At 42.6% G+C, this 12,051-nt stretch overlaps 1 protein-coding gene across 8 annotated transcripts in view; it reads right to left on the bottom strand.

The window, feature by feature from the left end:
- Window positions 1-10,169, bottom strand: part of LOC103003469 (zinc finger protein 814-like) — a 66,708-nt gene extending 56,539 nt beyond the window's left edge. For 6 of the 8 annotated variants that reach the window (XR_009006119.1, XR_450430.2, XR_009006120.1 and 3 more), the window contains exons 1-2: window positions 9,628-10,160; window positions 8,248-8,374 (exon numbers count right to left, since the gene is read on the bottom strand). Coding sequence is in view for 4 of the 8 variants with exons in the window: in XM_028164850.2 (XP_028020651.2) it covers window positions 8,248-8,374; window positions 9,628-9,660 (160 nt within the window). In the remaining 4 variants the exon portion in view is untranslated. Of the gene's footprint in view, window positions 1-4,687; window positions 4,761-8,247; window positions 8,375-9,627 lie in introns of those variants that run through there. The other 2 variants (XM_057534527.1, XM_057534526.1) reach the window with 2 other exon arrangements.
- Between the last annotated feature and the right edge of the window lie 1,882 nt (window positions 10,170-12,051).

Here is a 12,051-nt window from a genome sequence, read left to right as displayed (position 1 = left end):
AAAAAAAATTCAAACAAATGTAAATGGAAACATAACACACCAAAACTTATGGGATGCAGTAAAAGCAATTGTAAGAGGATAGTTTATAGCAATAAATGACTACATTAAGAAAAAAGAATGATCTCTAATAAACAACCTAACTCTATATCTTAAGGTATGAGAAAAAGAACAAACCAAGGTTAAAGTTAGCAGAAATAAAACAAATAATAAAGATCAGAGCAGAAATTAAAGAAATAGAGACTAGAAAAATGACAGAAAATACCAATAAAACTAAGAGGCTTTTTTTTTTTTTTAAACGTTTTACTTTGTTTTTTGGCCACTCTGCATGGCTTCTGGGATCTTAGTTCCCTGACCAGGCATCAAACCTGGACCCCCCTGGGGTGGAAGTGCAGAGTCCTAACCACTGATCACCAGGGAAGTCTCAAGAGTTGGTTTTTTTGAAAAGATAAATTGACAAGCCTTTAGCTAGATTATAAAACAAAGAGAGACGACTCAAAATCAGAAATGAAAGAGGAGACATAACAACTGATACTGCGGGAACACAATCAATCAGAAGAAACTAGAATGAACAATTATTTGCCAACAAATTGGATAACTCAGAAGAAATGAATCAAACTCCTATAAACATAAAACCTACCAAAATAAAATCGTGAAGAAATAGAAAATCTGAATTAACCTATAACTGGTAAGCAGATTGAATCACTAAAAAAAAAATCTCCCAACAAAGAAAAGCCCAGGACTAGACAAAATCACTGGGAATTCTACTAAATATTTAAAACATTAATATCAATCCTTCTCAAAGATTTCCAAAAAATTGAAGCAGGAACACTCCCAAGCTCATTTTATGAGACCAGCATTACTCTGATATCAAAGCCATTTAAGAAGAATACAGCAGAAGAAAATTACAGGTCAATATCCCTGATGAGGATGTCCCTGGTGGCACAGTGATTAAGAATCCGCCTGCCAATGCACAGGACACAGGTTCGAGACCTGGTCCGGGTAGATCCCACATGCTGCGGAGCAACTAAGCCCTTGCGCTCTAGAGCCTGCGAGCCACAACTACTGAACCTGCGTGCTGCAACTACTGAGGCCTGCGTGCCTAGAGTCCGTGCTCTGCAACAAGGGAAGCCACCACAATGAGAAGCACATGCACTACAACGAAGAGGAACCCCCGCTCGCCACAACTAGAGAAAGCCCACGCACAGCAACGAAGATCCAACAAAGCCAAAAATAAATAAATAAAATAAATTAATTAAAAAAAAATCCCTGATGAATATAGATGCAAAAATCCTCAACCAAATACTTGCAAACCAAATCCAACAGCACATTTACAGGATCATACATCACAATCAAGTAGAATTTATCCCTGGGATGCAAAGATGGTTCAACATCATGTGCAAATCAATAAATGTGATACACTGCATTATCAGAACAAAGGATAAAAATCATAATCATATGAATAGATGCTGAAAAACCATTTTAAAATTCAATATCCATTCATGATAAAAACTCTCAACAAGTTAGGTATAGAAGAGGGACTTCCCTGGTAGTCCAGTGGTTAAGAATCCGCCTTCCAATGCAGGAGACACAGGTTTGGTCCTGGGTTGGGGAACTAAGCCCACACACCGCAACTACTGAGCCCATGCACTGCAACTACTCAGCCCACGCACTGCAACTACTGAGCCCACACACTCTGCAGCCCGCCCGCCACAACTAGAGAGCCCATGCACTGCAACTACTGAGCCCACGCGCTCTGCAGCCCGTGTGCCATAACTAGAGAGCCTGTGCACCGCAACTAGTGAGCCCATGCGCTCTAACTAGAGGGCCTGCAGGTCACAGCTACTGAGCCCGCACGCCACAACTAGAGAGAAGCCTGTGCACCACAACTAAAAGATCCTGCGCACCACATCTAAGACCAGACACAGCCGAATTAATTATTTTTTTTAAAAAAAGCTAGGTATAGAAGGAATGTACTTCAACACATCTGACAAGCACACACCTAACATCATATTGAACATTCAAAAGCTAAAAGGTTTTCCTCTACATCAGGAACAAGACAAGGATGCCTACCCTATCCATTTTTATTCAACATAGTACAGGAAGTCCCACCCAGAGTAAGTAGAGAAGAAAAAGAAAGAAAAGGCATTCAAATTGGACTGGAAGAAGGAAAAGTGTTTGTTTGCAGGTAACGCACTCTTATATGTAGAAAACCCCAAAATTCAACCCTAACAAATGAATTCAGTAAAGTTGCAGGATAAAAAGGACCAATATACAAATTTCAGTTGCATTTATATACACTAATAAAAAACTGTCTGAACAGAAAATTAAGAAAACAATCTTATTTTAAATAGCATCAAAAGAATAAAATACTCAGGAACAAATTTAACCTAGGGGATGAAAGATTTACATTCTGAAAATCATAAGACAACAATGAAAGAAACTGAAGAAGACACAAATAAATGGAAAGATATCCAGTATTCTTGGATTGGAAAAATTAATATTGTTAATTTTACCAAGAGCAATTTATAGATTGAAAACAATCCATATCAAAATTCCAATGATATTTTCCACAGAAATAGAAAAAACAATCCTAAAATTTGTATGGAACCAGGAAAAATCCCAAATGGCCAAAACAATCTTGAAAAAGGACAAAGCTAGAGGCATCACATTTCCTGATTTCAAAATATTACCATGCTATGGTAATTAATACATTATGGTACCACCATAAAAACACACACATAGACCAACTTAACAGAACAAAGAGCCCAGAAATAAACTCACTCATATATGGTCAACTCATCTTTGATAGGCACAACAAGAACACACAATGGAGAAAGGACAGCTTCTTCCAAAAATGGTGATGGAAAAACTGGTTATCTACATGCAAAAAAAATGAAACTAGAGCCTTATTTCACACCACTCACAAAAATTAACTTGAATTGGATTAAAATTTTTAAACATAAACCCTGAAATTGTAAAACTGTTAGAAGAAAATACAGAGAAAAAGCTCCTTGACATTGGTGTTGGCAATGATTTTTTTAGATGACACCAATAGCACAAGCAATGAAAGCAAAAATAAACAAGTGGGACTATATCAAATGGAAAAGGTTCTTTATAGCAACGGAAACAAAATGAAAACACAACCTAAGGAAAAGGAGAAAATACTTGCAAAGGATTTATCTGATAAGGGGTTAATATCCAGAAAATATCAGAACTCATATAATTCAACAATAAAAAACTAAAGAATCCAATTAAAAATGGGCAAAAGGACCTGAACAGATATTTATCCAAAACATACAAATGATCAACAGGTATATGAAAAGGTGCTCAACATCACTAACATCGGGGAAATGAAAATCCAAACCACAAGGAGATATCACCTCACACCTGTCTGGAACACTACTATCAAAGAGACAAGAGATACATGTTCGTTAGGATGTGAAGAAAGGGAAAGCCTTCTACATTGTTGGTAGGAATGTAAATCAGTACAGCCATTAGGGAAAACTGTATGAAATTTCCTAAAAATTAAAAATAGAACTACTGCATGGTCCAATAATCCCAATTCTGTGTCTATTTCCAGAGGAAACAAAATCTGTATCTCAAACAGGTGTTTGCATCCCCATGTTCACTGCAGCATGATCCACAATAGCCCAGGTATAGAAACAACCTAAGTACAGGCATACCTTGTTTTATTGTGCTTCACAGATAACGCATTTTTTTTTACACATTAAAGGTATGCAGTAACCCTGTGTCAAGCAAGTCTACTGGCGCCATTTTTCTTACAGCATTTGCTCACTTTGTGTCTGTGCGTCAGGTTTTGGTAACTTTTGCAATATTTCAAACTTTTTCATTATTGTTATACTTCTTATGGTGATCTGTGATCAGTGATCTTTGTTTTGGGGTGCCACAAACTGGACCCATAAGACAGCAAACGTAATCAATAAACACTGTATGTGTTCGGCTGCTCTACCGACTGGCAAATCCGTCTCTCTCCTTCTCCTCACGCTTCTGTATTTCTTGAGATGCAACAATATTGAAATTAGGCGAATTAATAACCCTACAATGGCCTCTAAGAGCTCAAGTAAAAGGAAGGATCACATGTCTTTCACTTTATATCAAAAGCTAGAAATGATTAAGCTTAGGGAGGAAGGCAAGTTAAAAGTCAAGAGAGGCTGAAAGCCAGGCCTCTTGGACCAAACAGTATTAACCAAGTTGTGTCAATAAATGCAAAGGAAAAGTTCTTGAAGTAAATTAAAAGTGTTACTCTAGTGAACACACAAATAATAAGAAAGCAAAGGGCTTCCCTGGTGGCGAAGTGGTTGAGAGTCTGCCTGCCAATGCAGGGGACACGGGTTCGAGCCCTGGTCTGGGAAGATCCCACATACCATGGAGCAGCTAAGCCCGTGTGCCAGAACTACTGAGCTTGCGCGTCTGGAGCCTGTGCTCCGCAACAAGAGAGGCCGCGAGAGTGAGAGGCCCGCGCACCGCGATGAAGAGTGGCTCCCGCTCGCAGCAACTAGAGAAAGCCCTCGCACAGAAACGAAGACCCAACACAGCCAAAAATAAATAAATAAATAAATAAATTTATTTAAAAAAAAAAAAAAAAAAGAAAGCAAAATAGTCTTATTGCTGATATGGAGAAAATTTTAGTGATCTGTATCCAAGATCAAGCCAGCCACAACATTACCTTAAGCCAAAGCCTAATCCAGAGTCAGGCCCCAACTCTCTCCAACTCTGTGATGGCTGAGAGAGGTCAGAAGCTGCAAAAAAAAAGTATGAAGCTAGCATAGGTTGGTTCATGAGATTTAAGGAAAGAAGCTGTCTCGATAACATAAAAGTACAAGGTGAAAAAAAAAGTACACAGTGAAGCAGCAAGTGCTGATGTAGAAGCTGTACCAAAGTTATCCAGATGATCTAGCTAAGATAATTAATGGACATGGCTACACTAAACAACACATTTTTAATGTAGATGAAACAGTCTTATGTTGGAAGAAAATGGCATCTAGGACTTTCACAGTTAGAGAGGAGAAGTCAAGGCTGGCTTCAAAGCTTCAAAGGACAGGCTGATTCTCTTGTTAGGGGTAATGCAGCTGGTGACTGAAAGTTGAAGCCAACGCACATTTATCATTCTGAAAATCTTAGGCCCTTAACAATTCTGCTAAATCTACTCTGCATATATTCTATAAATGGAACAACAAAGCCTGGATGACAGCACGTCTCCTTATAACATGGTTTACTGAATATTTTAAGACTATTGCTGAGACCTACTGCTCTGAAAAAAAAAGTTTTCAAAATATTACTACTCACTGACAATGCAGCTGGTCAGCCAAGAGCTCTGATGGAGATGTACAAGATTAATGTTCTTTACATGCCTACTACTAAAACATCTATTCTGTAGCCCATGGATCAAGTAGTTTACACTGTCAAGTCTTAAGAAATACATTTCATAAGGCTATAGCTGCCATAGATAGCAATTCCTCTGATGGATCAGGGCAAATTAAATTGAAAACCTTCTGGAAAGGACTCACCATTCTAGATGCCATTAAGAACATTTATGAATCATGGGAAGAGGTAAAAATATCAACGTTAACAGGAGTTGGGAAAAAGCTGATTCCAACTCTCTGGATGACTTTGAGGGGTTCAGGACTTAAGTGGAGGAAGTAACTGCAGATGTAGTGGAAAAACCAAGAGAACTAGAATTAGAAGTGCAGCTGGAAGATGACGGAATTGCTGCAATCTCAAGAGAAAACTTTAACAGATGAGGAGCTGTTTCTTACAGATGAGAAAAGAAAATGGTTTCTTGGATGGAATGTACTCCTGGTGAAGATGCTGTGCAGATTGTTGAAATGATGACAAAGGCTTTATTTTATTTTATTTTTTTAAATTTTTAAAAATGTAATTGGGCTTTTTAAAAAATTTATTTATTTATTTATTTATTTATGGCTGTGTTGGGTCTTCGTTTCTGTGCGAGGGCTTTCTCTAGCTGCGGCAAGTGGGGGCCACTCTTCATCGCGGTGCACGGGCCTCTCACCATCGCAGCCTCTCTTGTTGCGGAGCACAGGCTCCAGACGCGCAGGCTCAGCAATTGTGGCTCACGGGCCTAGTCGCTCCGCGGCATGTGGGATCCTCCCAGACCAGGGCTTGAACTCGTGTCCCCTGCATTGGCAGGCAGATTCTCAACCACTGCGCCACCAGGGAAGCCCGACAAAGGCTTTAGAATATTACATAAACTTAGTTCATAAAGCAGCAGTAGGGTTTGAGAAGATTGACTCCAATTTTGAAAGAAGTTCTACTGTGTGTTAAATGTTATCAAACAGTATCGCGTGCTACAGAGAAATCATTCCTGAAAGGAAGAGTCCATTGATGTGGCAACCATCATTGTTGTCTTATTTGAAGAAACTGCCAAAGCCACCAAAACCTTCAGCAACCTGATCAGTCAGCACCTTGATCAGTCAAATTAAGGCAAGGGACTTCCCTGGTGGCGCAGTGGTTAAGACTCTGCCTGCCAATGCAGGGGACACGGGTTCGAGCTCTGGTCTGGGAAGATCCCATATGCCACGGAGCAACTAAGCCCGTGCGCCACAACTACTGAGCCAGCACTCTAGACCTTGCGCGCCACAACTACTGAAGCCCATGCACCTAGAGCCCGTGCTCCACAACAAAAGAAGCCACCGCAATGAGAAGCCCCTGTACTGCAACAAAGAGTAGCTACACTCGCTGTAACTAGAGAAAGCCTGCACGCAGCAACGAAGACCCAACGCAGCCATAAATTAATTAATTAATTAATTTATTTATTAAAAAAAATTTTTTTAATAAATTGCTCCAACAGCAAAAAGATACAACTCAGATGATGATTAAAATTTTTTTTAGCAATTAAGTATTTTTTAACTAGGGTATATATGTTGTTTTTTAAGACATAATGCTATTGCACACTTACTGGCTACTATACAGTGTAAACATAACATTTATAGGCACTGGAAAACAAAACTTTTTGTGACTTACTTTATTGTGTTACTCACCTTATTGTGGTGGTCTGGAACCTAACCTGCAATATGCCTTCATCTGTCTACGAATGAATGGATTAATAAAGTCCATTTATATGCAATGGAGTATTATTCAGCCATTAAAAAAAGAAATCATGCATTTGTGACAACAACGATGAACCTGGAGGGCATAATGCAAAGTGAAATAAGCCATAGAAAGACAAATACTGTATGCTATCACTTGTATATGGAATCTTGAAAAAAAAAAAGTTGAACCCATAGCAACAAAGAGTAGAATGCCAGGTGCTAAGGTCTGGGGAAATGGGGAGATGTTGGTCAGTTTTATAAAATGAATAAGCTCTGAGGAACTAATACAGCATGGAGCCTATACTGTATTGTAATGTATTGTAATGCTGTATTGTATACTTCAAATGGGCTAACAGAGTAGATCTTAAGTGTTTTCACACACACGAAAAATGTAAATACAATTATGTGAGGTTATGGATGTGTTAATCAACTTGACTGTAGTAATCATTTCATACTGTATGTGTGTATATATAAAATCATGACATTGTACACTTCCTTGTATTTTTTAATTTTTTTTTTCATTTTTTGGCCACACCGCACGGCTTGTGGGATCTCAGTTCTCCAACCACGGATTGAACCCGGGCCACGGCAGTGAAAGCGCTGAATCCTAACCACTAGACCACCAGGGAATTCCCTGTACACTTTAAATATATACAGTATTATTTGTCAATTATACCTCAATAAGCTGGAGAAAAGAAAAAAGAAAAGAGATCTAAACAACACAAGTAGAACCATTAAGGACAGCCTTGGAAAACAGCCCATGGTCCAGGTAAGTAATGGTCATGACAATACCTTCAATTCCTGGCATATGGAGGCAGAAGGAAATGTCAGATGATAGAAAGGAACAAAACCTGGGACACAGAAGTGCCATGGACCTGGATACACCACCTGATCAGGGAAAGGGCAAGTAAGATGCAATCCATTATCCTCACTCCAAGACTGCTTACTCAAATCCATCCCTATGAGGGTTGAGTACAGACTGTATTGGGGCTACGGGGAGAGAAGGGGGCAGTGCAAACAACCCAGCCCTAACTATCACAGCAACTACCCAGAAAGCTGGGGAAACAAGCAGTGCCCAAGCTCCATATGTGAGAAGGACAGAGCACACCTTGGAGAAAAGAGGGTGAGGCAGGATACAGAGCCTAGCCCAGGTCACTGGGGAGGGTGAGGCTCTTACCCAGTGAAGATACAAGTGCAAAGTTCTCCAGCATCACATCATGGTACAGGCGTCTCTGAGCCTCATCAAGGAGCTTCCATTCCTCCCAGGAGAAGTACAGGGCAATGTCCTCAAAGGTCACACCACCCTGTCATGAATGAGATAGATGAAACATAAACATTCTCTCTCTGAGGACCCACAATGCATCTCCTCACACATGTATTCCACGGTCATCCTCCATCAGAGCTCCCCACATCAGGCCTGGTGCCAATGATGCCTGATCTCTCCTCACTGTGTTCAGCCCTCAGCAACAAAAGGCGGTGGCCGGGGGGATAAACGCCATCTAAACTCTGGGCCTGGCCTACAGGGCCCCATCCCTCCCCCCAAGTAATTTCCCTGAGGTCTCCCACATTGTGCCTCCAAGACACAGCCAAACATGGGCTCATCTTTACCCTTAATCCCCAACACCAGGGCCTGTGGGCCCTCAGCTCACATTTCCCCTTGATGTGCACGCCATTCAGTTGTCCAAACCTCTTTCACATCTTCAGACCTCACAGTTGCACTCCCACAGCTCTACCACCTCCCTGCCCCACATCACAGGCACCTCTCTGGACTCACCCAGGTACTTGGAACATGGCATCCACAGAGTGCTTAACAAAATCAAACATGATCTGGTACAATCCCAGTTCTCTGAGGGAGCCCACAGCCAGGGAAAGCCCTGCCTGCCTTGCTCTGACCTCTGTTTCAGTATTAGCCACCCAGAACCAGTGAGGGACTGGGACACCCTCTCCTGCCTTACATAGGTTCCACAAGTGCCTCTTCAACCTTCAGAACCTGGGCAACCGTGGCTGGGCTCCATGTGTGCAGGACTCCCTTGTATCCCCACCCAGCCCTGGAACCTAGTGACCTCAGGCTGACTGACTAACCTCTGCTGCCTCTCATCAGATCCTGCGACCTTGGACGAGGACTCAACTCCCTGTGCCTCTCTGTCACCCCCATTCCAATCCGTTCTCTTCTCTGAGCAGCTTTTTGAAAACTTTTAAAGCCCTCACATACACTGTTCCTCGTCCGTTCACAGTCCTCCGTGGCTCCCAGGTCCCTCAGAATAAAGGAACAACCTCTCTCTCTGCCGGTCCAGGCGTGATTCCACCTCACACTCTCTTTACTGCAGCCATAAGATGGACCCCAGGTTTCACGAATCCTCCTGGCTCAGTCCGACCTCCAAGCCTTTGCACCTGCCGGTCCCTCCGCCTGTCACCCTCGCCCACGCGCCGCCCACGGCCACCTCACCGTCCTGGACACCGCGGCCTGGGCTGCGGGCACGTGAGCAGGCGTCCCGCACTCGGGGCTTTAGTGTCTGGTGCAGTGAGGGCGGTGAGGGGCCGGAGGACGAGCGTTTACCTCAGGCGGGTCCCTCTGCGCCGCCGCCGCCATCGGACTCGGTGGATAGAGCGGGGCCGGGAGCGGCGGGAGAGGAGGCGAAACGTGGGCACAGCGGTCACTCTTCCGGGCTTGGCGCGGGATACCCCGGGCGGCGTCGCCGAGCCTCAGACCTGCCCCTGTGTTGCGGGGACAGGCCCTCCTCTCGGATCTTCTCGGTCCCGTCACCTCGATCCTGACACAACGCTCCGGAGCGCGAACAAACCGGAGGGGAGCAAAAATGACCGCCACAACGGGGTCGCCGGAAGTCCCGCCCCGACGCTTACGCGCGGGAACCCCTCATCCTGATTGGCCGTTGCCTCGTAACTGCGGCCTCTCCGCCCGTGCCTTCTGGGTAATGTAGTTCCCAGCGCTCCAGAGGCCGCGGCGAAGCTAGTTCATAATGTTCAACAGGAGCATTGGATTTGCAGCCTCCTGAGGAACGCTGCTGGTGGTGTTCCTACCTCAAAGGAGGGAGGGGCTTTGGTCGTTGTTAAAGGCTGCGAAGAGATATTATTTCAGACTCCCTGAAGCCCAGGCAGCTCCTAGAGGATAAAACTATTATTTGCGATGCTCCCAAATCTACTCATCTAAATGGCCGTATCATTCCAGTCATTCGTACATAAAATGAGTCCACACATAGCTAGAAACATTGTTAATTGCTCTTCAAATGCATGTGGCCGGAAGTGTTATTCAGTTTTTTAAGTTTCAGTTTGTTTGGTCAGGAAGAAGAAAAAAAGACTCCATACAGGTCCATGACAGAAAAGCAAGTAGTGCGATGTTCGGCTGCCCTGAAGAGGATGGACAAGCAGGAGCTCTGCCTCTGGTTCCCACAGAAAACGGTTCCCCTGCCTATGTTATCAGTCATTTTGAGGAGTAGAAGCAAAAATCAACAGGATCATCAGAAGTGGAAGAAAAATAGGAACTGCCAAACTAAATGCCCTAAATTGTATAAAAGCTAATTTTTAATTTTGTGGCCTTTTTAGAATTGTTACAGTTGTGTTCCCCCCCCCATATATATTTTGTTACACAAATCAACCCATTTATTAAAGGCTAGCAAGGTTTCAAATGGTGGTGCTTCTACTGGTCCTCCAATTCCTTCAGTTGTCTGATGGCAGACTTTACTGTGACAGCAGAAGTGGTGTTGTAGGCCTAACTATATTTCTTGGGTGTTGAGCTCATTTATTTGGTGATGAGAAAATATTAAATGAGAATTGTGTTAGTCTGCTAGGGCTGCCATAACATTTGAATACTATTGAAACCTAGGGTAGTCATAAGTTATAAACTGTAACCTGCTTTCACTGATCAAGCTCACTTTGCTTTTACAAAAACTTGCAGGTACTCCCAAGCGGCAAATAGCCTAAACAATAAGATCTTTGCCCAAGTTGTGTTTTAGGAAATTGGGAGTCAGCTGTGTCCAGTTTGAGCTCGAGCTGGTTTAAACTGGTTAAGACCACCGACCCTCCATCTGGGCATGCGCAAATGTCGGCTCAGTGACCTTTTGATGTCAGAGGGCCAACAGCCCACCCTCAGAACATGCTAACGCTGCCATTTTCTGAACAGGTGTCTCATGAAAATGTCTGTAGCTTACTTTTACCTGTGCAAAACAACAATCACCTTTTCTTATCTTCAATTCCCATCCCCCCCACCCAGCTTTATCCCATAAACATTCCTAGCCCCTCCCCTTTAGGGAGGTGAATCTGAGATTTGTCTTTGCTTCTCCTCGCTTGGCTGCCTTATGAATAAACAGTTTCTCTGCTGCAAACCTCAGCGTCTCAGCGTTTGGCTTGCTGTGCATCGGGCAAATGAAACTGGTTTAGTAAGAGTATAGACTGGGTGGCTTAAATAACAGAAATTTATTTTCTTGCAGTTCTGGATGCTAAAAGTCTAACAGGAAGGTGTCAAAAAGTATAGTTTTTCCTGAGGCCTCTGTTTTGGCTTTTGGGTAGCCAACTTCTTGCTCTGTCTTCACATGGCCTTTTCTCCTCGTGTGCATACTCCTGGTGTCTATCCCTCATCTTATGAGTGATGCAATGAAATTTATATTTCAAGGCAGGACAAGAAAATTTAAACATAAAATTTTCTGCTTTGGCCTCTCTACCTCCTTAATGTGCAGTGTGCATCTGCATTACACACTAACTAGTCTTCCTCAAAGATGGGAATGCTTTCTTGACTGTAAAGATCAATTTTTTTCCCCTTTCTTCTGATGCTAGCAATGTAACTTCTTAAAAGATTAGCATTCTTTCCCAACTCTATTGGGGGTTATGGTGACTCACTGACTGCTTTGTACATGCTTACTTGGTCTATGAACTTTGTATAAAATGTCAGCATGTCATTTTGTTGTATGATCCTTTGTCTCATAAATGTATATCGTTGTGCCTTCAACTTCCAACAGGCAGAACAGAT

The sequence above is a fragment of the Balaenoptera acutorostrata genome, chromosome 19, assembly GCF_949987535.1.
Source record: "Balaenoptera acutorostrata chromosome 19, mBalAcu1.1, whole genome shotgun sequence".
NCBI lineage: Eukaryota > Metazoa > Chordata > Mammalia > Artiodactyla > Balaenopteridae > Balaenoptera > Balaenoptera acutorostrata.
Note: the sequence above shows the minus strand (reverse complement) of the source record. Positions and strands in the feature narration are given on the sequence as shown.